Source organism: Gopherus flavomarginatus, chromosome 21 (genome assembly GCF_025201925.1).
Source record: "Gopherus flavomarginatus isolate rGopFla2 chromosome 21, rGopFla2.mat.asm, whole genome shotgun sequence".
NCBI lineage: Eukaryota > Metazoa > Chordata > Testudines > Testudinidae > Gopherus > Gopherus flavomarginatus.
In genome coordinates this window covers 3,626,986-3,654,801 of record NC_066637.1, presented here as the reverse complement: position 1 = coordinate 3,654,801, position 27,816 = coordinate 3,626,986, and the positions used below count along the sequence as shown (strand labels likewise).

Sequence of the window (27,816 nt, the reverse complement as noted above, 5' to 3'; positions counted from 1 at the left end):
AGATGTCACTAGTTTTATTAACTCCTCTGATCCAAATCTCAGCAGAGAAGTCTTACCCGAGGTATATTCCATCTAAGGCTAGGTCATCTGGATTGTTCCCAAGGTAATGGTCAATCAGCTTCTCTCTTGAAGGCTTTGGAAGAAAAAGATTAATGTAATGTCACCAACTTTTTTGTGAAGAGGATGGAAACTATAGATTCAAACAATTAAATGTGAGACATCATGTCATTCCTTTTCCTATACGCCTCTATAGTTAGACTTAAATAACTAAGTTGAATTAACAGTATCTTCAAACAAACTCACATATATAAAAAGGTCTCACAATGTTAGTAGAGTTTTTACTACAACTCTGACAAAATACTAGTTTTGTTTTGCACAACAGTAAAAGTAAACATGACAAAACTATTCTCTTACATGCAAATTACACAGTAATTTTGAAAATAAAACTAATTTATATTTACTGTACTATAAGAGAACAGCAGCATTTGCCTGAAACACCACACTTCATTATCAGGTGAGAATCTAGTAGGGTTAATGTTAACTAGGTTCTACTGGACAATCATTTCTGTGGATAAAGCTTATGCTCAAATAAATTTGTTAGTCTCTAAGGTGCCACAAGTTCTTCTGTTCTTTTTTTGGAGATGGAAGTAACTCTTAGGATAAAGAAACGAGGGTGCGGGTTGAGCAGTCCGATCTGAAGAATAAACCCAGTCTGATGAAAAGGCTGGACCTGAAATTTGCTACCCTGTTGTTGCTCTGTAAACTCCAAATCCAGGAAGGAGGACATTTTGCATTTTACATAGTAGACTGCATGTACACATGCATGTAAAATAACCTGTGCATTTCAAAAGGCTGAAAATACAAACATACTCAGTTCCATGTTGCTATTTTGATTTACTCCTTCCAAGGGAATTTCTTTTCAAAATTACATTAAAAAGAAACAACCAAACAAAAAACAGAAAATAAGAGCGTGACAGCTCTGTTTAAACAACACTAATGTAACAACAACAAGAAAAATCAAAAGGCACCCTTCATTAGGTGAAGCACATCATTATTAAGTACATGCAGCAACATTCAAAGGACAGTCTATGTTTGAGAGGGAAACTTTCTTCCATAATCATCTTTATATACTTACATTATTGCTGTCATTGCTGTAGTCTGCAGGTTCCCCAATTATATTTATTGCTACCAGAGCAACCTAAGATAGAATTAAAAAGAAATACGGATACACAAGACCATTATTACTTTACTTGTATTTATGAAGACTGGAACAATGATATAACATGCACTGAGCCACTACACAACTTGTGCTGGCACCTCTAAAATATTTTTATCACTTTCTGAAAATTATCCAGTAGTGAATTACTTAAATTCATACATTCTATGGGCCCTATGCACCCAAACATAGGTAGGCAAGAGCTTATTGTAAGCATAAGATACATATTTAACAATTTATTACTAAATTAGTTAAAGGTAACTTGGCTAGAAACAACATGGTGTAGTGGTCTGCTACTCCCCTTTCAGGGAGATAAGTCTGATTCATACACAGCATAACTATGCAAAGTTAGAGAGGCTGATTCTCAGTTTCTCTCATTTTGGATAGATGTGCAGTGTAACTACTTAATTCACTTACAAAAAAAAGTCAGATCCCAAAGCGCAGTATTGTGTTGTGCAAGATAGCAGCAGTATTCCATCTCAGAGAAAGCTGTTTGTCTTTGCTGTATTACACATTAAACACTCAGAGCTCAAAACGAAAAGAGGCATAGAAATGCACACTTGATTAATCTGTTCTGGACACACTGAATGCAGTGCTTGGATGAAAGTGTGCCAGACAAAAGCTCTCTTGATTATAACCAAATTTCTTAAGTGTAGTATAGAAACCTCTAGACCCCTATAAATTGAAGCTAATAATTTGCACATTAAAGAAAAGAGACACCAGACTTTTAATTGACATTTTTTCTGAGAATTACTCATTCACAACAACTTCCCACTGGCAATTTTAGTTTTATAAATCAAAGCAGCATTTTGCTTCGGCAGTCTTGGACAACTGCAATACTGTCTAGAGCATCAAGTCACCATTTTAATTCATCTTACCTGACTGTATAAGTTGTATCTATTGATGTAATTTTTATGGAAAGTGAGTTTTAGATACTGTCCTACTGCATCCACATAGACTGACTTCAGCTCCCGTGCTTTGTACCCGGTCTTCTCATTGTCTGAGAGAGAGACATAACTGTAGAAGGAAAATTGATTAAGCAGATGAAATGTGTAAAAACATGCGCAAATAGGTAAGATATATTTTGTTAATGTACAACAACCATTCAAATTAGTATTTTGATAAATTTTAAAATGGTATTGAGAACTGAAATAAGAACGCCATTTCTCTTTTTTAAAAAGCACTCTACGGACTTGATTCAAAGTGCGCAGAAATCAACAGGAGTTTTGACACTGACTTCCAAGGGCTTTGGATCAGTCCCTATATCACTTCAGTAGAATAAGCCCCATGGCCCTGAGCCCGCATTGAGAAAACGTGTGAGGGAACCCTTGGGGCTCTACTCTGGCAGCCACACATATGGACACAATTGCAGCACTGGGGCCTATGTATTAAAAGAGTTGATGTGTTAAATATGATCAACTATTAATAGAATACCAGAGAACAGAGATGCATAAAACCACCTGAAGTTATGGCAACCACCATCCCTTTAAAACTGCAATAAAAAGGACTTTTCTATCTGAAGATATTAAAATTGAAATTATGTATTTAGATTATAAGCTCTTTGGGACACGGATCATATTTTTGTTATGTGTTAGAGGCACCTAGCACAGTGAGGTTCATAACTGAGGCTTCTAAGTGCTACCACAATACAAATAAATAATAATGACACAATACTTAATACATATTGGGCTTTGATAGATTTTTCTCCTTTCAACAACTGTGCCTGTTCCACATGCATTATTTAAAAAGATGACATGTCAGCTTGTGTACTGAGAGAGACTGGTCGATAAGTCTAGTAAGATGTCTATATCCGTGTTTAATAAAAACACAGAAATGAATGCAGCTGTCATGTGTGTTCTGAAAGCCCAGAGAAAAATTCTGTCCTCAGTTGCACCCACAGAATTCTAGTGACTTCAACTTTATTACTGAGGCAACCCACAGATGCAGCTGGGGGACAGAACTTCCCTTCCCTATTTGCATAACATCACATCAACATTTTACCCATGATTAACGTACCACTCCCTTCCCAAATCTTACCTTTCTGATTAAAGTGACACTATCATTTGGCACCTTTTGACTTACCCCAGTCTGCGAAACCGCTCTGACTGATACGGTGCAAAGTACTCAGGCAGATTTTCACTAATGTAGAACTCAATTTTGCTTGAAATCATATACTGGTGAGCAAGTAATTGCAGCTTTCGAACTCGACATCTCTCCACCATCTGAAGGACGATTTCTTGTGGATACTGGCAGAGTCTGAAAGTAAAGAAAATGTTCACTAGCCATCTTCTTAAAGAGTTATCGTCAACTTGAATCACATTTTGTCTAAAAATTATCTCTCTCTTATTGCTACAAGTAACCCCTAACATTCAGAGCCATGCTGGGAAGGAAGTGGGGAGGAGGGACAGCTTGCTCAGGTCCCTTGTTTGAGAGGGCTCCTAAAACCAAGTGACATTGCCGCTTGGCATGCAGGGTCATAGTGCCATCACAACAGAGGGTCAGCCAGACCAAACCTCAGTGGCTCTGCAACTCCACATTGCAGGTTGGAAAGCCCAGGCCAGAGAACCAGTCCCAGCCCTGTGAGACAGGAGCCAAGCTCCTACTGCGGGCTGAATGTAGTGTGGGCTCACTCTACAATTCCCCCTGCCTTCCCTCAGTGGTAATTTTTTTAGCAGGGTGGGGGCCCTCAGTTTCAGATTTTTCCCCGGGCACCCCAAAATGTGCAGCCTTGCTAACATCACTATATAGCAAGTTCGGATTTTTTTTGCAGGGGGGAGGGAGGCTCTTTTTTCAATTGACTTTGTATATTTAACAGCAGTGTGTATAGACAGGTCCCACTGCTGGCTGCATGGGCCTGTAACACAATAGAAATGGAGAGAAAAACATTAAAAAAATTAGAGATGGCAAGTGATTGTAAACCCACAAAAATTGGCAGGGGGACTCAGAGGCAGATGTAGCGCCTAAAATCACTTTTTTTTTTAATTGACTTGTTTCAAGTTAATGGTATCCCTTTTAAGAACACTCTGGAGTTTTGGGAGACAAGGGCTGCGTGAGATGAAAGACAACTGCAGAACTTGGTCCATAGTTCTCACAGCCAGTGAGGTTCTTCACCCTGCAATCTGCTTTGGGCAGCCAGAACCAGGCAGCTGACTTGATGGGATCTCACGTGGACACAGGAGTCTGCCTGGAGCAGTTCACAGGACTGGGGCTGGATTTTGTCAAACTCTTTGTGATCTCGAATGAGAGGCAACTATGCAAAATCCTGATTTTCTATCTTAGATTTCTTATTTTTTGATGTAATCAGATACCCAGAGTAGAATTATTTCCCTGTGAATTCCTTATCTCTCATATTTTAGAGACACTTCAATGCTTCCTTAATATAAATAACTCTTTCACTTATAGTACCTTGGTGATCTCCATCCATTGACTGTTGGTGCATGAACCATCAGTTCTTTTGCACTGAAGCCATCTTCATGTCCTGATGAACTGATAACTACGAATCCAATTTTGTGTGGCATTCTGCACAGTTGAGCTGATCAAAACAATGACTTTTTAAAATCAAGTTAATCCATTTTATAAAAGCTACAACTAAATAAGTACAACCCACGCCTGCAGTCTCTACTTAGACAAAATGTTCACTTTCATGGGAACTTTATTGAATAAATACTAGCACATCAGATTCTTAATCTAAATCCTATCAAATTTATCAAAATATTAAAGGTATTAGTTTTAGCTAACTTTACAAGCATTGTTTAATAAAGCCAATGAAAACTTCCAAACTCAGAGGAAACTTTGTACAATTTGCACAATTTCAGAATTTCCACTTTAGTAACATTGTTTTCTGTGCAGTTCCAGCTGGATTTCAGTGACCAAGTTTCCATATCCACCTGTCTGTGACAGCCCAAAAAGTTTCAGGACCAATTTAGTGAAAACATGATTTTAAGAATTCAAAGCATTTTAACCAACAGGCTTAAATGTAAAGGAAATGAGAACCAGACATTCAGAAAGCCTTTGGCGAGGTCCCTCACCAAATGCTCTTAAGTAACAAAGAGTCATGATATAAGAGGGAACGTTCTCTCATGGATCAGCCACTGGTTAAAAGAGAAAACAAAGGGTAGAAATAAATGGTCAGTTTTCACAGTGAACAACAGTAAACAGCAGGGTCCCCTAAGGATCTGTACTGGGACCAGTGCTGTTCAACATCTTCAGAAATGATCTGGGAAAAATGGAAACAATAAGGTGACAAAGTTTGTATATGATACAAAATTAGTCAAGATAGCTAAGTCCAAAGCCGACTTTGAAGAGTTCCAAAAGGATCTCACAAAACTGGGTGACCGGGCAAGAATGAAAATCAGTGCTGATAAATTCAAAATAATGCACATTGGCAAACAATCTCCAACTATACACACAAAATGATGGGGTCTAAATTTGTTATTACCAGTCAAGAAGAGATCTTGGAATCATTGCGGGTAGTTCTCTGAAAACATCTGCTAGGTGTGCAGGCAGTAAAAAAAAAGGATATTACCAACATAAGGAAAAAGGATAAATAATAAAACTGAAAATATCATAATGCCACTATATAAATCCATGGTACATCCATACCTTGAATACTGCATGCAGTTCTGGTCACCTCATCTCAAAAAAAGATATATTAGAATTGGAAAAAGTACAGAGCAGTGTAACAAAAATGACTAGAGGTATTGAACAGCTTCTATATGGAGAGAGACTAAAAAGACTTGGGACTGTTCCAATTGGAAAAGAGATAATTAAGGGGGGCATATAATAGAGATCTATAAAATCATGAATGGTGTGGAGAAAGTGATAAGGAAATGTTATTTACTCTTTCACATAAAACAAACCAGTGACCAGGCAGGGGTCACCCAATTAAATTAACAGGCAGTATATTTCAAACAAACAAAAGGAAGTACTTCTTCACACAATGCACAGTCAACCTGAGAACTCATTGCCAGGGGATGTTCTGAAGCCAAAAGTATAAGAGGGCTTAAAAAATAATTAGATAAGTTCCTGGAGGATAGCTCTATCAATGGCTATTAGCCAAGATGGTCAGGAATGCAACCCCATGCTTTGATGACCCTAAACTCTGACTGCTAGAAGCTGGGACTGGACAACAAGGGATGGTTCACTCAATAAATTCCCCTATTCTGACCATTCCCTCTAAAGCATCTGGCACTGGCTACTGTCAGAAGACAGGACACTGGACTTGACTGACCATTGGTCTGACTCAGTGTGGCCATTCTTACGTAATGAAAGGAACTGGTAAGTGAGAAAAGTAAAGGTTTACCGAAATACCTCTGATATCACAGACACTCCACATAACTCAGTACTCAGTTGTTCATGAGGCAAAAGCAGAAAAAAGTGCATAGATCCCTCTGATCAAAGAGCAGCCTTCTGATCAGTGATCTTATAAAACTGAATTCATTTCACAGTGAAAAGGATACAGAGCTAACAAGTAATACGTGCTTTCCTATAACGTCTGTAAAACATATGAATCATTTCAACATGTAGAGTGATCTGCAAACAGGTTACTTGGCAACAAAATAACTTATCAGTAATGCATTAAGTTATCTTTGAAAATTGAACACATTGTAGTTTCACACAAAAAGTAGGCGTCAGGAAGGGATGGCAAGATCCCTTCTCCTGTAAAAGTTCATGAACTCTGTAAAAGAAATGCTCCCTCCTAGAGTACTCTTGTGTTGCTTACAAAAAGGTCTAAAGTAGAATATCTTCAGTTCTCATCAGCATCTGTCTCAGAATTCACCACCTGTTTTAAACTCTCACAAGCTGGTTTGTCATGAGTTGCACTCTGTTTTGAAAACTAACATAAATGGTCTATAACATCTGACAAAAAAACATGTATCATGATTAGATTAAAACCAGATATATGCAGAATCCTCGGAGTCTGTGAACCTACCACAAAAAATATTAAATAGAGTTCAACCTGACCACTTGCACTGGTGACTGGTGCAGGCTTTAATGCCACAGAACATGTTCTCTTGTTGGCTGCCCTGTGTTACTGTGGTCCACTTTCATGTGATAAGATGGCTCTCCTGGGGGGAAATTCAGTTTTGCTAAACTTCTAGGCCACCTCACCAGGCTTCATCCATGGAAAACAGGGTCCAGCATTAACACAGCACATGCACTTTCCCATTTCTCACATTCTCTGTGTCAAGTATCAGAGGGGTAGCCATGTTAGTCTGGATCTGTAAAAGCAGCAAAAAATCCTGTGGCACCTTATAGACTAACAGACGTTTTGGAGCATGAGCTTTTATGGGTGAATACCCACTTCGTCAGATGCATGTAGTGGAAATTTCCAAGGGCAGGTATATATATGCAAGCAAGCTACAGATAATGAGGTTAGTTCAATCAGGGAGGATGAGGCCCTGTTCTAGCAGTTGAGGTGTGAAAACCAAGGGAGGAGAAACTGGTTCTGTAGCTGGCAAGCCATTCACAGTCTTTGTTTAATCCTGAGCTGATGGTGTCAAATTTGCAGATGAACTGAAACTCAGCAGTTTCTCTTTGAAGTCTGGTGCTGAAGTTTTTTTGCTGCAGGATGGCCACCTTAAGGTCTGCTATAGTGTGGCCAGGGAGGTTGAAGTGTTCTCCTACAGGTTTTTGTATATTGCCATTCCTAATGTCTGATTTGTGTCCATTTATCCTTTTCCGTAGAGACTGTCCAGTTTGGCCGATGTACATAGCAGAGGGGCATTGCTGGCATATGATGGCGTATATTACATTGGTGGACGAGCACATGCTCCAGCCCTCCTCTGCCCCCCGCCCCCCCAATTGGCGCCCTTGTGGGGGAGGAGAGCTTGCTGAGCCGCCTGCACAGCGCAGCTAAACAGAGAAGGGGGGGGGTCTCTCCAGGCTGGTCAAAGGGGAAGGGTCGGGGGGGGGCAGGCCCCAAACGCTTGTAAAGCAAGAACTCGGTACAGATTCCGGCGGGGACGTCACAGACAAACGCAACCCGCCGCGGCGCCTCCCCCCGCCCAGCAAGGCGAGGCCAGCAGGGAAGCGCCCGCTGCCAGGGCCGCTGAGGTAGCAGGGGCTCGGCCAGAGGCCCCAGGCCCGAGCGCGGGGTGCTGGGGTGGGGGGGGGGCAGGATGCAGCGCGGGGTGGGGGGCGGGGATGGGTCCCCATAGGACGGGGGAGTCGGACAAGGACAGACGTTACCGCTCACCTCGAGCATGACAGGACCCCGAGCGGGGCAACGATCCCCAGCCGCAGCCCTCGCCCTCACCTACTTCACTCCGGCTCCATCGCCAGGGCCACCGCTCTCATGGCAACCAGCCTAGTACTCGCCCCCTGCGCATGCGCGGCGGCCGGGCCACATCTGCGCATGCGCCAGGCCTGCTGATTCTGGGGGGACTGCTTCCGCCTCGGTAACTCCCGTGGCGCCCGGAGGCGGGTGGGTGTCTGTGAGCATGCGCAAACCGAATGGGAGCGGCGCTAGGGCCCGGAAGCTGCTGATGGCAGAGGCTCGGGCCCCGGTCTCGGCTGGGCCATGGCCCCGCGGCCCAAGGCCTTCAAGATCCGCAGCCTGCGCGGCCCCCAGAAGTACGGGGTGGCGGGGAGGAGCCTGCCGGAGCTGCTGCGCAAGGGGGCCAAGCTGCTGCAGGTGCGGCCTGAGCCCGCCGGCCCGGGGACATCGGCGGGCCCCGCGCCTTACGGGGGAGCTGGGGTGACCGCGGCCCTGCCAGGGCCGCCTCCGCCTAAGAACCCCCCCCCCGGCAATTGGCGGGGGCCCGGCCCCTTCGTGTCTCTCGGGCTGTCTGTGGCGCCGCCACCCTGAGCGCCGCTGACAGACAGCGGCAAGGGGCAGGCAGCCCGTGGTGCCGAAGGCGGCAGTGGCCCTGGCACTGCCCGGCTCCTGGCCACCAGCCCGGGGGCTCTGCGTTTAATGCTGAGTGAAGCTTCTTAAAGGTTTTACAAACCTTGTTTACTGTACATACAACAATCGTTTAGTGACCGGTATATAGTATAGACCGGGGGAGGCAACCTCTGGCACGCAGCTCGCCAGGGGAAGCCCCCTGGTGGGCCCGGTGATTTGTTTACCTGCCGCGTCGGCCGGTTCGGTGGATCGCAGCTCCAGGCCAGTGGGGGCAGCGGGAAGCGGCCCAGGCCAAGGGATGTGTTGGCCGTGGCTTCCTGCTGCCCCTTTTGGCCTGGAGCCGTGAACCACGGCCAGCGGGAGCCACAATCCCCTGAACCTGCTGACACGGCAGGTAAACAAACCGGCCCAGCCCGCCAGGGTGCTTACCCTGGTGAGCCACGTGCCAGAGCTTGCCAGCCTGTTATAGACTTATAGAAAGAGACCTTCTAAAAAGATTAAAATGTATTACTGGCACGCGAAACCTTAAATTAGAGTGAATAAATGACGACTTGGCACAGGGAGGGTTTGAGCATTGGCCTACTAAACCCATGGTTGTGAGTACAGTCCTTGAGGGGGCCATTTAGGCATTTGGGGATTGGTCCTGCTTTGAGCAGGGGGTTGGACTAGATGATCTCCTGAGGTCTCTTCCAACCCTAATAATCTATGATTTATAAAATCAGAAGATCACTTCCTTGAAAGGTTGCCGACCCCTGCAGTAGTGTCTGAGCGTGGGGGGTAAGGGGCACATAACCACATTGAGCAGGAGCAGGGATTATCCAGCAGCACTGATAATATCTCCCCGGAGAATCTCACACACTCTGCTTTTTGGGAGTGGAAGATCATGGTGCCAATGCACCTTCACCCTGTCTCAGAGTGCAAAGATGCTAGCTCTGTAACAGCCAAGGCACCTGTAGGTGCTGGTAGAATCTGTATTTTTGCATTTTCAGTTAAATCTGTTAAAAGAAATAAAGTAACTTTTAAAGTTTTCTGTGTGTCCATTTTCAAACTAACTTTATTAAAGTGCAGATGTGTGCCTGTGTGTTTTCTTTTTGTGAACAGCTTGCTTTTCCTGACTGCCGGCTCTGTTTGTATGAGGATGGCACAGAACTGACTGAAGGTTACTTCCACAGCATTCCAGATAATACAGACCTTATACTACTAGCCCCAGGGGAGACCTGGCAGGGTTGTAAGTGGGAAACATTTATCAGTTTATCTTGCAACTTAAACAGTTTCACATTTAAAAACCCCAAATGGGAAGGAGTCAGAATTTGGGATTTTATCTCCATTTTTGCAACTGTTGCTCAATATGACCTTGTAAAGGCCTCTTTGTGCCTCAGTTTACCAATATGTCAAAGGAGTGTGATACCATACTAAAACTTCATTACAACCTCCTACTGTGCATTTACTAATCTGAACGACTAAAACTAAAGCTAATCTACAGCTTTCATCTTAAAGTACACTTGGATGCCTTATCATTGGGTTTTTGTTCACACCCTTATTTTAAAAACATGTGCAATTGGCAGGGGCGGTTCCAGGCACCAGCATGCCAAGCACGTGCCTGGGATGGCAAGCCACGGGGGGCGCATTGCCGGTCGCTGCGAGGGCAGCAGGTAGGTTGCCTTCGGCGGCATGCCTGTGGAGGGTATGCTGGTCCCGCGGCTTCGGCGGACCTCCCGCAGACGTGCTGCCGAATCCGCGGGACCGGAGACCTCCTGCAGGCAAGCCACCAAAGGCAGCCTGCTTGCCATGCTTGGGGCAGCAAAATACCTAGAGCCGCCTCTGGCAATGGGCCACCCACTTTTTAGTGATGTGTTACTGTATTACTTAGGTAGTACTGTAAAAAGTAAACTGGAAGAAATTTCCCTCATTTTTCAGAGTTGATCACTTGGGTGGAGAAAAGCCTGGTAGGTTTTTGAACAGGTGCAGAATAAAAGTAAAGATGCCTTTTACTCACCAGGTAGTCATGTTGAAGTCAGTGGGGCTACTCAGAGCAAGGTGCTATTCAACATGAATAAGGTGCTGGGAATTTGGCCCTTTGCTCCCAGATTTCCTATGAAACACTAGAAAGTCAATACTGCAGTCTTGGATTTACTTTTCTTTAAGATATAAATGTTGAAAAATAGCATGATACTCTTAAAATGTTCTTTATACAGTCCCAGACAAACTTTTTATGGAACACACCAAAATCCTAGCTGAAAGCACAGTTCAGACTACATAAGTTTGCCTCTCACTAGTTTAATTTTTTCTTCATTTAAAACTACAGTTGTCAGTGACATAGATCACTTCCTAAATACATTTTACACACAAAAAGATGACATTGTTGAGGCTGCACAAAAGCTGCTATCAGATGAGCAGGCTCCCAAGATACAGAAGCTTCTAGTGGATCTTATTCAAAACCTAAGTGAAAACATTTTGGCGGAAAGCAGAGAGGAAGACAGAAAGTGGTTTGAAGGTAAGTTCTGTATCAGTATGGCAGTTAAACCTCTCAGCGGCGTGATAGTTGAGATAGTTTAAAATCGTTTCCATCTTTAATTTCTGTGATTTGATCACAACATATGGTCTATGTCCTCAACTCCTCTATATTTATCAACTCTTAATTCTAAAATGACCGAACTGAAAAGGATCCTGCCATTTTCCTGGAAACACTATTGCACAGTTCAGTAGATCTGTCAGATATTCCTCTTACTTTCCTCCCATTTCTTCTACACGTACAGTCTCTGGGCAACTCTTTCGTGTTTAGTTATTTTTGATTTATATTCCTCTTTATGTTTAGATATCTATTCCCTTTAGATGTCACTCAATGAAAGACCCAAATAGATATAGCTTAACTATCTCCTTTTAAGCCCATCCATCTGGTACTCCAATAATTGTGGTGTTCCTTTCTGAACACCCTTCAGTTTGTCATCTTTCTGATACAGAAGTGCCTGGCACTAAACACAGTATTTCAGGTATGGGCCATCAAGGAGTATCATTAAGAGCAATGATTGATATATGATTTATTAAGTGCAAACAACATGCTGAGCCCTATGTAAAGCCAAAATAGTAAGGCATTCTTGGTGTCCAGGGTCCTTACGCTATGAACAGGGAAGCAAAGCAAATAAACAACCATACTCATTTCATTTCATAAAGGAGCCAGAGGTCCAACGAAGTAAAACAACGACTTGAGAGTTTTTGTACAAGCAGCAAGTCATAAAATATTTTTTATTTCTTTTAGGTGTAGAGTCTCGCTTTAAGAATAAATCAAGTTATATGAGATACAGTTGTGAAAGCAGAATACGAAGTTATATGAAAGAGGTAAAAATTGCTGTTTTGAATGTAGCTTGGTTTCAAGCTGTTGTTTAAAATAAATCTTTACATTACACCTGCACAGCTTGTTTGTTTTCCCATAAACAGCCATGGAACTATAAGTTTTAAATTTAAATCTATCGGATTTATTAAATAGATTCAGGGTGCAATAGGCACTATCTGAGCTGACATAGTGCCTTCTGTTTTCTTAAAGGTTAGCAGTTATACTTCAGCTGTTCATCCAGCAGCACAAGCAGAATATAAAAGAATAACTGACTTTATGTTGGATAAACTGAAGTCTGTTAAATATAATGGCTGTTACTTTGACAGAAGAGAGGAGGCAGTGGTCCGCCTCTGCACTACTGAGGGATGGTTCTCCTGTCAAGTAAGAAACTATTTATAAGATAAATAAGTGTGTGTAAGATATTTTATGTGCTATGCTCATGAAAATAAATTGTAGTGGGAGTTAGCATTTAAAGGCAGAATAAGCCTCAGCACTGCAAACTATTAAACCGAAGAGAAACAACTTACCTACCTACAGTGACTGAAGGACGCTGCCAGCGTAATTTGTTCTCAGATAAAATTCTTCGGGGGTTTTACAAAATTTAAATGACTTAAAACACACAACTGTTTGTTTTGTTTTTTGGAGTGAAATTTTAAACATTGCAGCACTGAGCGTGAAACTGACTAATTACTTTGAGCATCCAACTTTTAAGAAGCATAAATTGTGGCAAATTACCTCTTTTAATAATCAAGGGTGTGGGTAACAACTAACTTATTTACAACATTTTGAAGTTGACAGTGTCCCAAAACAGCTGATTATCATACTGCTGAACAAATTCAGGCCTTACTAGGGGAGGGGCGGGGCTTTCCAGGATTCTGTTTTTATTTAAGTAAAATGTCTGATTTAGGCTGACATTTCAGTTAGGTTTTCAGCAGGACATGGTGCCAACTGTTGTGTAAACAATCACACAGCTTTAAAAGAGGACTTGTTTCTTGCCCTTTATAAGCTAAAAATTGGATTTCACATCTGCTATTCTGAACCACTGATCCACAAATTGTTGTAAAACAGCAGCGGTATCAGGGGCCTCAGTACTGGCTTTCCAATCATTGTTAAAAGTTCCACCATGCTAAGAGCTGCCCCCTATTCACCTCTTACATAAGCACACATTTCACAGTCATTTCTTAGCCAGAGTTCTCGACTGCAGCAAGTGCTGGCATGCTCTACAGCAGTGGTGGGCAACCTGGGTCCATTAGGGTAATCTGCTGGCAGGCTGCAAGACAGTGTTTACATTGACCACCCTTAGGCACTGCCGCCCGCAGCTCCCAGTGGTCGCAGTTCACTGTTGGAATGTCTACGATGATGGAATTTGAGGAAAGAGAGAACTACTTAGATACCCAATTAAATACAAGCACAAGTTAGCGTACTGATATTGATTGCTTATCTGTGCAGGGAAGAACTATTAAAATTTTATCCTGTATTTCCAAAGGGAGGTTTTATCAGTGGATGGCCTTGATTCTTTCCATATCTTTTCCTATGCAACAAGTTGAATACATTTTGCTGGGTGGATACCATCCCACTGACTTTATCTTTTGACAGGGTCCTTTTGACAGGGATTACTGCCTGTGTAAACATTCCATCAATCCTTACAGTAACAGGGAAAGCAGAATCCTCTTCAGTACATGGAATCTTGATCATATGTACGTATGAAACATTTAACCAAACATACCTGTTACACACTGTCCACCTTCAGTGTCAAACAAGTTACCACCCAGCTTGTTTTCATCTTACAGGGAAGTCTGATGGTTGGTCTGCTCATTTTATCCTAAGTCCACTGAGATGGAAGGTACTCAGATATTGCAGCAATGGGTGGCAGGATAGAGCTCTACAGTAGATACTACATTCTAGTACACACATCATTAGCTGCTCTTTCCTTACCCCTAACTTCTCTGTGTATTACAAACATACCCCCACTAGGCTCCTCAGGTGACTGTTCTCTTTAATTTCTGCCCCCACCCAAAGCTATTTCAGGTGTCATGCACTTAGAAATTACATAGGATTCTCGGGTCTATATTATTCATGCTAAGGTCCTTTCTTTAGAATTTAAAAACCATCACACCATCACACACATCCTAATATCAATGCAGAAAATTCTTACATGTGACTGAAAGGTTAGCTCCCATCACTCCTTTAGGGAATACATACATGGTTTGTTAAAAAAAAAAAAAAAGTTTGTTACTGTCAATAATGGGAAATGCGCCTTTCATTTTATATTGCAGAATAGAGAAGAAACGTACTATTGTCCCAACACTGGCGGAAGCTGTCAAAGAACAAGATGGAAGGGAAGTGGCCTGGGAATACTTCTATCAGTTGCTGTTTACTCTGGAAAATTTAAAACTAGTGCATATTGCTTGCCATAAGAAAACCAGCCATAATCTTACCTGTGACAAAACTAAAATATACAGAAAAAGAAAGCGTATGCGGAAGGTCTCAAAGTGACTTCCCTGAAGGTGGCTCTTCGCTGGGGTTTTCTAAACTATTTCAAAGGACACCATTTTTAATATTTCTAAAATTCGTAGTGAAAGAACATTATAGATTGATCTCTTCTTGCTAAATTCCGTAATATAGATGTGGCTGCAATCAAACCTAGTTCAAACATTTGTCTTTCCACCTTTCATACACTTGGTTCCTGGGGCCCTAGTTCATTTTCCAAGCAACTTGCATAGTTTATAGAATGTGAAATGTAGTTTATATAACAGACCTTTTATACCAAGTGTCCTGGCCCTTGTACCTAGCCATAGGTACAACCTAGGCAGTTGAAGTCTCTCCCAAACCCAATCATGTTGGCTTTTTTGTCTCACATGAAGCCAGACAGGAGTGCTGCCTGGAAATAAAGTTCAGTCTCTACAACTGATTCAATCCTGGCCAGTTTTGTAGGCATGCCAAAAATGGGAAAAGTTGTACTAACGTGGACCCCACTAAATGACTTTGAGGGAGATTTTCAAAGGGTACCTAAGTCAGCCAGCAGCATAGATCCCCTTAAAATTCATTAGGGCCTGTACTTAAACATTTAGACATTTTAGAAAATTTCCCCCTCAACTGACCACAAACTGCCAGAAGGGTAAAGACTTAACATGTTCAGAGCTAGATCTGATTGAGAGATGAAAGGCTTAGTATCCCATTACCAATCCAGGCTCTGATCTCTTTCTTACATTAGAAGTGCAGGTCCAAGAAGCAAGCTCCAGCAAAGTTGAGCTATTTCTGCAAATCATTAATTTCCGAGTGCTCTGGAACAACAATGCACTTAGCTATTGCTTTCAACATTAAGTCTGTGAGGTAGTTAAGTTGGTTTACAGCTGGGCAAACAATCCCTGTGCCTCAGATTTACCAAAGGCCACCACGCACTCAGTAGCAGAGCTACTCCCAGTCCTGTGTCCCAGGGATCTCTGCTCTAATCTACTAATGACTCCCATTTTTAACCTATACTATTATTTTGTGTACATATTTTCTAAAGAAACTCTATCAGTGGTGCTAGATTCTGTCTTTTTTTTTTGGCTCATGTTCTGATTTTGTTTTTTTAAATACCATCTTTCAACTTCCTTGGCTGCTTGACTTTTCTTGCAGTGTTGCACAGTACTACATATGAAGGATATTATAGGAAAAGATATTGTATGTTCAATATCTTTGATAATTGTCTGTTCAGCTGTGCTCCCCTCTACCTCTTAATTATGTAGTAAAATGTGAATGATTTTTTTTTTTTTAAAGACCATCTGAAATCAACTGAATTCTCAGGAACTATGTAAATGTAAAACTTCAATGTATTTTTATATATTTGTTTAATAAAGATCTTTCAGGCATCTTTTGCCTTGTAAGTAAGTATAAAGGAAAAACAAGGTGTACACAAGCAACTAGTGCAAAATCAAATGAACTAAGACTCACTTCTGATACAGTGAAGTATAAATTGGTCAGGCTAGAATAATGTCTTTGTGGCACAGAGCTGTGTTTTTACATTTGGTGAAACACTACTCACAACATGCATTTCTTCTCTTCTCTCTAGAGAGGTCTCTTTTTTTCATGTACTTCTCTCTCTCTTCCACTACAAACGCTGCTCCAAGTAGCATTAGGTTATTAGTACAAAAGTACCATCTTATTGTTCAAAGTGGGGAAGCTTTACTATATACAAAATAAAGTGAGTAACAAACTCAGAAAATAAGCATTCAGCATTGCTGCTATACAATGAGCGGGTGCATTTTTAAAGCAGGGCTAGGGCAGTCCCAATAGGTACCTGTCCCCGTTAATTTTTAAACATATACTTCTTCACACAATCAAAACAATTGAGCAGTAATCTGTAACTGTTTTAATACCTGTCAATAAGAAATCTACACACTCACTCCAGGATATGATTTTTGGAGATGTCACAACAAATGAAGATCCTGTTCTTGCCCTGCTGACAAATGTAATGTGGTCTATACAGTATGTTCCCTAAATAATTTAACATCACCCTTCAAGATGCTATTAAAAATAAATGTTATTCCACCTGAATAGGCACTTATGAGGGAAAGTGGTTCACAAATAAATCCCCAAAAGCCTGAAGGACAAAGGTATAGTGATTACAGCAAGATTTAGTTGTTAAAAATCATAACCACACTATTTAAAAAAGTTGAATGCCTTTATATTACTGCATTAGAAAAGAGGAAAAGTAGTAAGACATTGCTAACAGCAATTGCATATCAGATGAAATGAAAATAAGGGAATGAACATACCCTATACAATTTGTTAAGCTTTTATGTGGATGCTTAATAGGCAATAGCTGTAGAAAGGAATATTTATGTAAGCCATCTGCTGATAGATTTCCTACTTTTCTAGAAATATAGAGAGCAAGTTCTTAAAGTTTCCAAAAATATAGCTCTGGAAGCTTATTGCCTAATAACCACTTCCAATTAAGTGTTACCAACGTTAGATGACTAATAATTTTCATGAAGTCATTTGAAGGTGCTCATTTCCCAAAACCACCACAACCTTGGAAAATCAGGCAGACCGACCTTATTCCATACTTCCAACGCCATTCATCTAGTAATAAACTGTTGGAGAGGGCTCAGAGATTCGTTTTTATTCCTTGAGCATCAACAGAATTATTTACTGAGCTCCTATCAGTAAGAGCTGTGTAAACCAACTGAAGAAAACAGTAAGGTTACATAGGTATAAGTGAGGGCAATATTTATTCTGCAGTATCTTTACTGCTGGTAATATATATGAAAGAAAGAAACCCCAGCTTATATCTCAGATGGCAGGTGGAGTTTGTTGAACAGGCAGAGAGTAAAGCTCCCATACTTGTTTGTAAAATAAGCACATCTGGTCATTTGGAGACAAATCATAGAACCCACACTAATATTTGTACAGGGCCAGTTTTCCCAACAGAACTGCAATTTAAAGGTTTGTAAGTAGAATTGATTAGTTTCAGAAGTGAACAAATGGTATAACACTAAACATAAGAATTACAGGATGGACTCCCTCTTAGGTACTGGGTACCAGCAGTTTACTTACTAGGCACCTATGAAGAACACCATACAATAATAACACAAATGTGTTAGTCACATTTTGCTTTTAAGATTTTTCTGCTTTTTAAGAAAATAACTGTTAGCCCCATGGTGACCTGTGTTGTATGCGCTCAAATTTACATAATACTCTTGTTAGCTGTTCCTCTTCACAACAAAGAGATAAAGTAAAATTGCTTAGTTTATTAAAACAACCAGTCCCTTAATTCTGTTAAATTGTTTAATTCTGTTAAATCAGTAGCTGTGGTTTCTAAATCCTGCAGACTTCATACTTCCACATTCACTAGTAAAGGCACTCTTCCACACTCAACTTTGGAGTTTTGTCTAGGATTCCTATAGAAATAGACAGTTTCTCTCTAGGAAAGGCACTTGCAGAAAGATGTCATGCCAGTGAAATGTGATGGATAGGATAGCTAATTATAATAGGATCACTAATTATTTTAACAGACTTGTAGAAAAATAAACAATTTAACAACTTTAAAAAGTTATCTTTTTTTGCATTCTGTGCTTAAAGTGCATCATCGTCGTCGTCATCTTCCTTTGCAATGAAGTGCAGCTTTCTAAATTCCCGCCTGCTCATTGTGGTGCACGTGACTGCAGCTGCTGGGAGGTCCTTTAAAAAAAGAGAATTTATTAACATAAGCCAGCTGCTGTAGCAACCAAATAGCCCTCCCATACAGACATTTCACATTACCATATACAGGTTCCACAGCTGGTATATGCTAGACATTAACATCTCTCTACTACAGCTGACTGTGTTCACATAGATCTTAAGTAAAAGCATACGCAGTCTGAAGTGAGCCTACTCAAACTATTCATGTGAGCCCATGCTAAGAGCAAAAAATATCTGCCTTAGTGTGTGGTGCTTGCTTTCTTTTTTAATACTTGGGGAAAAAATTATTGGGCTAAGTGCTCTACAAACAAATCCACACATTACTCCTGTATGATGGTTAAGTATTATTCCTCATTAAACTGCTGGGGAAAAAGATTAGATCTTGTGCAAAATTACAATGTGTCAGTGGTGGATCTGGGAACAGAACTCAAAATCCTGTCCCAAAGTCAAAATCCTGTCCCATACTCAATCCATTAGTAGAGCTGGTGGGAAATTTCTGTTCTGTGGAAAAATTCTCAAAAATCCTGATTCAGAAACATTCTTTTGCTAAGGTAAAAATGTTTAGTTTTGGTTGTTACATTAGAATATGAAAGATGATCTTATATTATTATACTATTAAAATATAGCAAGTCAAAAATTTGACATTATTGAAATGAAATATTTTACCTTATCAAAACAAAATGATAAAGCTGAAAAAAACATTTAGATATTTTCCTTTCAAAATCAAAGTTCCTGTGAAATGTTTCAATGTAGATGAAACTGCTTTTTTTTTTTTTTTTTTTAAACAGCAAACTGTTCAGTTGAAAGATTTTCAGCCAGCTGTATCCAATAGCTCAGGATGCTTCTCTAATAGACTGTCAATATTCGTCAAGTTTTGGCACCACTCTAACATTCTTTGAACATATAGACTAAAAGCTAGAAAGGACTTCATAAGAGCAAAATTAAAACAAAACAACAACAACAAAACACTTCAAAGTTTTATTCTTCTAACCTGCATGAACTCCATGTTTCCAAAGAATCGGTCCACTGGCATTGGCTGGTTACTGTCCTCATCTAAGAAAGCACTATTATCCAATTGTATTGGTTTCTTCTGGAGATCAATGGTCTCCAGCCCAGACTCATCTGAAAACGCAGTTCCACAGCTGCTCTCCTCTTCCACATTTGGGATATGGTTTTGCAAGAAAGTTTCATCTTCCTCTTTCTTTGGTGGACAGCTATTTCCCTTCAGTGCAGATGGTTTTATGGAAACATTATCATCATTCCCCTGTATCTCTTCATTAATCTTTGGAGCACTTTTGCTTTTACTCTGTAAAGGCTTCATATTGGGGTCAACTGAATCTCCCAAATGTTGATCCTCATCAGATGTTTCAGTTGGTTCTTTCAGAAGAGGAACACTTCCATTTCCAGATACAAGTTCTTGTAACTCCAGTTTCACTAGACTGTTTTTTTCACATTTTAGCCTCTTTGAAGGGCGTCTGTCAGTTGCTTTGTGTGAAGAAGCCTATCACAAAGAAAGAAGATTTAAGGTCTACTTCAAACAAACTTCACTAGACAACATTAGTGACAGGCTGGATATGAAGCTGAACAGCTTAATGAAGTGAGCACTGCCTAAGGAAAGTTGAGTTTATGATAAACAGTGGGTTTAAAATTTGACTCAATTACATTTCACAAAACTACAAACAAACAAACAATCACCATTTGGAATCCTCTTCCCATGGAAAGCACAGAACTAAAATAGCATGTGGATAACCACCCATCATATTTTTCACAATCTTCTTGATAGTTACCATAACAGAATGAACTTTATACACTTTAAATTACAAGACAGCTATTATATAGGAATTCATAAGACAGTACATACACACATGGTTTACCACAGTGCACTTTATGCTGTGAACAACTAATCTGGAAAACTGATTCCACAGTGTATAAACTGTTCCCTTGATTGTGTTTTTTTGCATGGCCATATAATCAAATAACGTAAATATAGCGAATATGAAAAAAAGTTTTTTTAACAAATTCTCAAGTTAAATCTATCGCACCGGTGGCTCATTTTGTAGCTGTTTATAATTAGATGCAAAAAACCCCCTCAGTTGCAGTGTTTAAACAGATTTTAAACCTCAAAAGAACTGTGGTTCCCACAGCAGCCATAAGTAGGCCACATTGCACATATATTAATGTTAAAACCCTATACAGAAAGTAAGTGATAATGATTGCTGGGGAGGACACATTATTTCCTAGTAATTAGTGACTTGCTGAAGGAATGGAGTCATTAACCTCCCAGTCATCAACCGACCAGAAAATGCCTTAACTATTCATTATTGCCATTATTAACCATGAAACTATAAGTTTAAGGAAAAATAAATTACCACTTTATAAACTGCAAGATAAAATTGCATATTACTATAGAGTACCCTTTTTTTTTTTCTTTTGACAGAACAGGTTAAATGCTAGTACAGTAGCCAACAGGAAGACAGGATTTCACTTTCAGTGTGTTCCACTATAGTATGCTGTTTTTCCTTAGAACCATTTCCAAGGTTTTATGATACAAAACTTGGACAATTCAACCTTAGTAGAGACTTAATATGCAGAAAAATTTCTTTTAGAGCGAAAAGAAAAAGGTGCCAGTGCATTTATTTGCATGTATGCACTACTGGTTGCATGTATGCACCACCGCCACCCTGATATCCTGAAGTAACTTGAGGAATCAGAATTAGTTTTTTCTGATCTGGAGTACCTCAAATTACTGACACATCCACATTAACAAGCAGAAATGAATGTTCCATATGTCAATATATTAAATGTTCATCGTTATATTTATTTATATAGCTAATACAAGGCATGTATGTTATGCATGTTTATTTCCATCTCCCTAGCTCTCTGGATAATCATGTGTACATTAATTAAAGTTCAGCTGTAGACATGTCAGTCCCAGGATGCTGAAGAGACAAGGTGGGTGAGGTAATATCTTTTACTGGACCAATTTCTGTTGAATGGTCCCTTAGCATTTAGCTGTGACACTCCAGAGCAGAGGTCCCCAACGCGGTGCCCGCGGGCGCCATGCCCATGTGTCCTGTCTGGCGGTCAAGCATCCGATGAAATGCTGCCGAAATTCAGTGGCATCACCTCTGGATGACGCTGCTTGTCGGCGGCAAGCGGTGTCATCCAGAGGCGTCGCTGCCAAAATGCCACCAAATTTCAGCAGCATTTCAGCAGATGCTCGACTGCCGCCATGGTCCTTTGTCTGGCGCCTGCCAGACGGAAAGGTTGGGGACCACTGCTCTAGAGCAGTGCTTCTTAAAGTTGGGCCGCCGCTTGTTCAGGGAAAGCCCCTGGCTGGTTTGTTTACCTGCCGCGTCCGCAGATTCGGCCGATCATGGCTCCCACTGTCCGCTGTTCGCCGTCCCAAGCTAATGGGGGCTGTGGGAAGTGGTGCAGGCCGAGGGACGTGCTGGCTGCCCTTCCTGCAGCCCCCATTGACCTGGTGCAGCAAACCATGGCCAGCGGGAGCCGCGATCGGCCGAACCTGCTGATGCGGCAGATAAACAAAATGGCCCGGCCCGCCAGGGGCTTATCCTGGCGGGCCATGTGCCAAAGGTTGCCGATCCCTGCTCTAGAGTACCTTGCCCAGACCTGACGAAGAGCTCTGCGGGGCTCAAAAGCTAGTCCCTCTCACTAACAGAAGTTGGTCCAATAAAAGATACTATTACAAAGTGGGCGAAGCAACTAAAAACATTTTGCACAACATATTATTTTCATGGCCTTACTACTAAAAGTCAAAACATCCCTTACATCATATTCCAAAATGAACAGCTCATTGCAAAATGAATTTACATAACATTTTAAAAACATTTCAGAAAAAGTGAAAGTCACAGGTTTTTCCTACCAGACACACTGTTTTAGTAGATTTGCAAAGATCAACCTCTTGATGAGATGAAGACTGGGTTGCTGCGTTGTTTCCAGCCTTCTGGCGTGTTGAATATGGCACTCCATCTGCAAGCTAAACCAGATGCAATTTTACAATGCAGAAAGGATGTGGGGGTTTTGTTAAATCCTGAGTGGTAGAAGCATCCATTCGAGCAACAAGGACTCTCCGAAAGTATCACGGAAACGATCGTGACACAGATCCCACAGGAATGCAGGGCAGACCGCTTAGGCAGAATCCGCTCCCCATTTACGTTAGGCAGGAGGTTCGACTCTTTATCACCTGGGAGAAGTCCGCACCGGAGCCTGAAAGTGATTAGGGTTAGCACCAGAGATCTGGACAGGAACAAGGCGGCTTCTGCGATGAGGGAGGCAGAGAGGCCACAGAATCGCAGTGCCACAGACCAGCTTTAACCTCTGCCCAGCAACCCCAGCAGCTGCTCCCAGCAGGGCAGGATGTGGGGATGCTCTGGGGGGCACTGAGGCGGGGCGTTGGTTGGGGGGCAGTGTGGGGGAGGCGCTGGTTGGGGGGCGCTGGTTGGGGGATGAAGGGAGCACTGGGGGGCGCTGGTTGGGGGGCGCTGTGGGGGGATGAAGGGAGCACTGGGGGGGCGTGTTTGGGGGCGCGCTGTGGGGGAGGTGCTGGTTGGGGCAGTCTGGGGGGATAAATGGGGCACTGTGGGGGGCAATGGGAGGGCGAAGGACGCACTGTGGGGGGATGAAGGGAGCACTGGGGGGGCGCTGGTTGGGGGGAGCTGTGGGGGAGGTGCTGGTTGGGGCAGTCTGGGGGGATAAATGGCGCACTGTGGGGGGCAATGGGAGGGCGAAGGACGCACTGTGGGGGGATGAAGGGAGCACTGGGGGGGCGCTGGTTGGGGGGCGCTGTGGGGGAGGCACTGGTTGGGGCAGTCTGGGGGGATAAATGGCGCACTGTGGGGGGCAATGGGAGGGCGAAGGACGCACTGTGGGGGGATGAAGGGAGCACCGGGGGGCGCTGGTTGGGGGGCGCTGTGGGGGAGGCGCTGGTTGGGGGGCGCTGGTTGGGGGATGAAGGGAGCACTGGGGGGCGCTGGTTGGGGGGCGCTGTGGGGGGATGAAGGGAGCACTGGGGGGGCGCTGGTTGGGGGGCGCTGTGGGGGAGGCGCTGGTTGGGGCAGTCTGGGGGGATAAATGGGGCACTGTGGGGGGCAATGGGAGGGTGAAGGACGCACTGTGGGGGGATGAAGGGAGCACTGGGGGGGCGCTGGTTGGGGGGCGCTGGGGGGGAGGCACTGGTTGGGGCAGTCTGGGGGGATAAATGGGGCACTGTGGGGGGCAATGGGAGGGCGAAGGACGCACTGTGGGGGGATGAAGGGAGCACTGGAGGGCGCTGGTTTGGGGGCGCTGTGGGGGGAGGCACTGGTTGGAGCAGTCTGAGGGGATAAATGGGGCACTGTGGGGGGCAATGGGAGGGCGAAGGACGCACTGTGGGGGGATGAAGGGAGCACTGGGGGGTGCTGGTTGGGGGGCGCTGTGGGGAAAGGCGCTGGTTGGGGCAGTCTAGGGGGATACATGGCGCACTGTGGGGGGATGAAGGGAGCACTGGGGGGCGCTGGTTGAGGGGCACTGTGGGGGAGGCGCTGGTTGGGGCAGTCTGGGGGGATAAATGGGGCACTGGGGGGCAATGGGAGGGCGAAGGATGCACTGTGGGGGGATGAAGGGAGCACTGGGGGGCGCTGGTTGGGGGGCGCTGTGGGGCAGGCGCTGGTTGGGGGGCGCTGTGGGGGGATGAAGGGAGCACTGGGGGGGCGCTGGTTGGGGGGCGCTGTGGAGGAAGGCGCTGGTTGGGGCAGTCTGGGGGGATAAATGGGGCACTGTGGGGGGCAATGGGAGGGCGAAGGACGCACTGTGGGGGGATGAAGGGGGCACTGGTTGGGGGGCAGTCTGGGAGGGGAGGCGCTGGTTGGGGCGCACTGTGGGGGGATGAAGGGAGTACTGGGGGGGTGCTGGTTGGGGGGCGCTGTGGGGGAGGCGCTGATAGGGGGCAGTCTGGGGGGGCAGTGCTGGTTGGGAGGCAGTCTGGGAGGGGAGGCGCTGGTTGGGGGGCACTGTGGGGGGATGAAAGGGGCGCTGGTTGGGGGGCGCTGTGGGGAAAGGCGCTGGTTGGGGCAGTCTGGGGGGATAAATGGGGCACTGTGGGGGACAATGGGAGGGCGAAGGATGCACTGTGGGGGGATGAAGGGAGCACTGGGGGGCGCTGGTTGGAGGGCGCTGTGGGGCAGGCGCTGGTTGGGGGGCGCTGTGGGGGGATGAAGGGAGCACTGGGGGGGCGCTGGTTGGGGGGCGCTGTGGGGGGAGGCGCTGGTTGGGGCAGTCTAGGGGGATAAATGGGGCACTGTGGGGGGCAATGGGAGGGCGAAGGACGCACTGTGGGGGGATGAAGGGGGCACTGGTTGGGGGGCAGTCTGGGAGGGGAGGCGCTGGTTGGGGCGCACTGTGGGGGGATGAAGGGAGTACTGGGGGGGCGCTGGTTGGGGGGCGCTGTGGGGGGATGAAGGGAGCACTGTGGGGGAGGCGCTGGTTGGGGCAGTCCGGGGGGATAAATGGGGCACTGTGGGGGGCAATGGGAGGGCGAAGGACGCACTGTGGGGGGATGAAGGGAGCACTGGGGGGGCGCTGGTTGGGGGGATGAAGGGAGCACTGGGGGGCGCTGAAGGGGGCGCTGGTTGGGGGGCGCTGTGGGGCAGGCGCTGGTTGGGGCAGTCCGGGGGGATACATGGCGCACTGGGGGGCGCTGAAGGGGGAGCTGGTTGGGGGGCACTGTGGGGGAGGCGCTGGTTGGGGCAGTCTGGGGGGATACATGGCGCACTGTGGGGGGCAATGGGAGGGCGAAGGACGCGCTGTGGGGGGGTGAAGGGAGCACTGGGGGGCGCTGTGGGGCAGGCGCTGGTTGGGGCAGTCCGGGGGGATACAAGGACGCACTGTGGGGAGGGGTGGGGCGCTCGGCGGAGGCTTTGACCGTGTAGCCCCCACCCCAGGGGAGCGTGACCGGCGCGGCCAGAGCAGCTCCACTGCGGGTCGGGCCCGGACCCTTCTCACCTTTCGGGTCCTCATAAGCCGCCCCAGCTCCCGCCGCCTTTCCCTCCCCAGCCAGCGCCGCGCTGCTTCCGGGACGAGCTCGGACGTCACCTACCGTCGCGCACACGCCACTACACCACGGACGGAGCGGACGCCATCTTTGTGATGGGCATTCTGAACATGGTGGGGGAAAGGGACACAGACAGGGCGCCATCTTTGTGAGGGGCGCTTAGCGCATGGGGAGGGGGAAGAGTTCGGACGCCATCTTTCTGAGGGGCATGAATAGGGGCGGGGCGAACACAACCGCCATGTTTATGAGGGGCACAGCCCCTTTGAGTGCGTGGGAGCTTTGCATAATAAGCAGGCTTGGCAGAATGCAAAGTTTATTCGGGGGGTGGGGGTTCGTGTTGCTGTTCAGTTTAAAGCATTTTCTTTTATATTGATTCAGGTTTTCACAGTTGCATAAAATTGTGGGGTTTCCAATTCCTATAGATTTGTCAGTTGTGGGAAAGTGGGAGCAGATGCCAGAGAATATTCAATACAGTCCAGGCTGAGATTCAAGAAATCAACGCTTTATAGCCTTAAACAGAAATTGTCAACACACCACATGTCAAAATATGCAAAGTAAATGGCCTTAAATCAAACTCCCTTAAGTTCTCAAGCAGCATTTTTCTGACTTTGACTATCTGCACATTTCCATTATTATTGATGGGAATATTTTTCACCAGTTTCTCTGCGGATGGTGAAAAAAATGTTTACCAATATTTATCCATAAAATCCATTTTTCTAACCCTAATTATGTGCAATTTGATGGGGGAATTCCTCTCCACAGAAGTTCCTATGGCTAGGAGGAGCAATCAGGTGACACAGAGAGATTAAATCACTATTGCCAATCACAAGCTTTAAGAACTCATGAGGCAGCCTCGCCCACCGCAAAATAGTCACAAGGTTGGCTTAAAAATCATGAGATATAAAATATAATGATTTTGCAGTTTGACATGATATTTGATACCACGCTTTTGCTGCCTTGTGTTGCCATCTGGTGGGAGTCTTGCAATGACTAGTGTTTTTTATGAAGCTCCAGTTCTTGGAGTCATGGGAGTATGTGGGAATCTCAGCTTTAATTTAAAATACAGTAAATTTCTAGTTCCTCGTGGTTGTGAACAAAAGCTTGGAAATGGGACCCTTAAAAAAGCTCAAAGCCTAGAAAGCAAAAAGAACCCCACATTTATTGTTTTAGAAAAAGTCATGATTTTATACTAATCTCATGATTTCTGTGGCCTCACTCATGCTGTTTGAATGCTTGATGTTGCAATATTATGGCTAATGTTTCGCATTTCTGGGATGAGGGCAACAGGGGTATATATGAGGGAAAGTCACTTCGCCTTGCTCTGACCTTTGCTTTCTCAGAAATGTGGGACATCTGCAGACCCATGGCACTCACATGGCCCTCATCACAAAGGAACATCACTCATTTTAGTGTTAAAGTTACTTATACCCCTCTCCCTTATTGTGACAAACTTTTATTATGGACAATTATTTTACATCAGAAATAAAGAATCTGGAAACTTGAGCTATCTAAAGACTGATTACACAATACGATGGAATCCTGCAGCATTTGAAATTGCCTGAATTAATAATTTTAGTGTGTTCTGCATTTTGGGTCTGTGTCACATGACATTTGGGCCCTGGCATGGCGAGTTTGGAAGAGATGGAGGAAGGAACACATGCATCTTGAATTCATTCCTTCACTGTTCTCTCCTTTAACTTCCTGTACATTTATGATCTTTTCTGTAATGGTTGTTTTCGTCAAAAAAACATTGTGGGAATCACACAGAATCCCCTTTCTGAAAGGATGGAGAACAAAGAAGAGCCATTCCTCTCACCAAAAGGTTGCAAACAAACAAAAAGGTTATATTTTGGGAGATAACAGGGCATAAAAAGAGTTTTAAAGTGGATATAATAGCAAAGGGGAAAAATTCTCCTTTGCATGCTGGGTCTCTAGTGCACATTTTGAATGTGGAATAGCAATTGATGCTAATTATGGATAGAACATTCACTGGAGGCTGGCAGTGAAGCTGGGAGAAGAGAATTTTACCCACAGACAGGACTATGTTAAAATCACTTTTTTACAAAAATGAAGAATCTTGCTTCAAGTTGCCCCCAATGGGCTGACGTTTGGAAAAACACAAATTTTGCCTTATCTCTCTCACAGTTATAAACATTACAGATCCTTTTCCTTCCCACTGCATTTCCTTTCTGTAACTGTAGTTT

The 27,816-nt window shown here is 44.0% G+C and overlaps 3 protein-coding genes across 8 annotated transcripts in view; 1 reads left to right on the top strand and 2 right to left on the bottom strand.

Moving 5' to 3' along the window:
- Window positions 1–8,534, bottom strand: part of CEP104 (centrosomal protein 104) — a 34,564-nt gene extending 26,030 nt beyond the window's left edge. Inside the window, exons 1-7 of one of the 2 annotated variants that reach the window (XM_050931687.1) lie at window positions 8,415–8,534; window positions 5,655–5,703; window positions 4,622–4,748; window positions 3,299–3,472; window positions 2,095–2,233; window positions 1,136–1,198; window positions 57–133 (exon numbers count right to left, since the gene is read on the bottom strand). In XM_050931687.1, coding sequence (XP_050787644.1) covers window positions 57–133; window positions 1,136–1,198; window positions 2,095–2,233; window positions 3,299–3,472; window positions 4,622–4,734 — 566 coding nt within the window. In that variant the 5' untranslated portion in view covers window positions 4,735–4,748; window positions 5,655–5,703; window positions 8,415–8,534. The remainder of the gene's footprint in view (window positions 1–56; window positions 134–1,135; window positions 1,199–2,094; window positions 2,234–3,298; window positions 3,473–4,621; window positions 4,749–5,654; window positions 5,704–8,414) is intronic. The other variant, XM_050931685.1, reaches the window with a different exon arrangement.
- Window positions 8,535–8,657: 123 nt separating this feature from the next.
- On the top strand, window positions 8,658–16,250 carry DFFB (DNA fragmentation factor subunit beta). 5 transcript variants are annotated; one of them, XM_050931791.1, is made up of 9 exons: window positions 8,658–8,852; window positions 10,167–10,314; window positions 10,463–10,466; window positions 11,047–11,067; window positions 11,342–11,559; window positions 12,322–12,401; window positions 12,607–12,777; window positions 13,993–14,093; window positions 14,673–16,250. In XM_050931791.1, exons 1-9 carry the CDS (start codon window positions 8,739–8,741, stop codon window positions 14,890–14,892), a joined length of 1,077 nt encoding a protein of 358 aa, XP_050787748.1. In that variant the 5' UTR covers window positions 8,658–8,738; the 3' UTR covers window positions 14,893–16,250. The 5 variants fall into 5 exon arrangements, with proteins under 5 accessions (XP_050787748.1, XP_050787747.1, XP_050787745.1 ...); XM_050931790.1 differs by lacking the exons at window positions 10,463–10,466; window positions 11,047–11,067 and adding an exon at window positions 14,187–14,239 and having other exon boundaries at window positions 10,167–10,293; window positions 11,371–11,559; window positions 14,673–14,760; XM_050931788.1 differs by lacking the exons at window positions 10,463–10,466; window positions 11,047–11,067 and having other exon boundaries at window positions 8,660–8,852; window positions 10,167–10,224; window positions 11,371–11,559.
- Window positions 16,251–16,735: 485 nt separating this feature from the next.
- C21H1orf174 (chromosome 21 C1orf174 homolog) lies at window positions 16,736–25,754 on the bottom strand. The gene is made up of 4 exons (XM_050931794.1): window positions 25,564–25,754; window positions 22,448–22,561; window positions 19,553–20,062; window positions 16,736–18,561 (listed from the first exon to the last, which is right to left on the bottom strand). The coding sequence occupies exons 1-4, from the start codon at window positions 25,576–25,578 to the stop codon at window positions 18,457–18,459; spliced, it is 744 nt and encodes a 247-aa protein (XP_050787751.1). The 5' UTR covers window positions 25,579–25,754; the 3' UTR covers window positions 16,736–18,456.
- Between the last annotated feature and the right edge of the window lie 2,062 nt (window positions 25,755–27,816).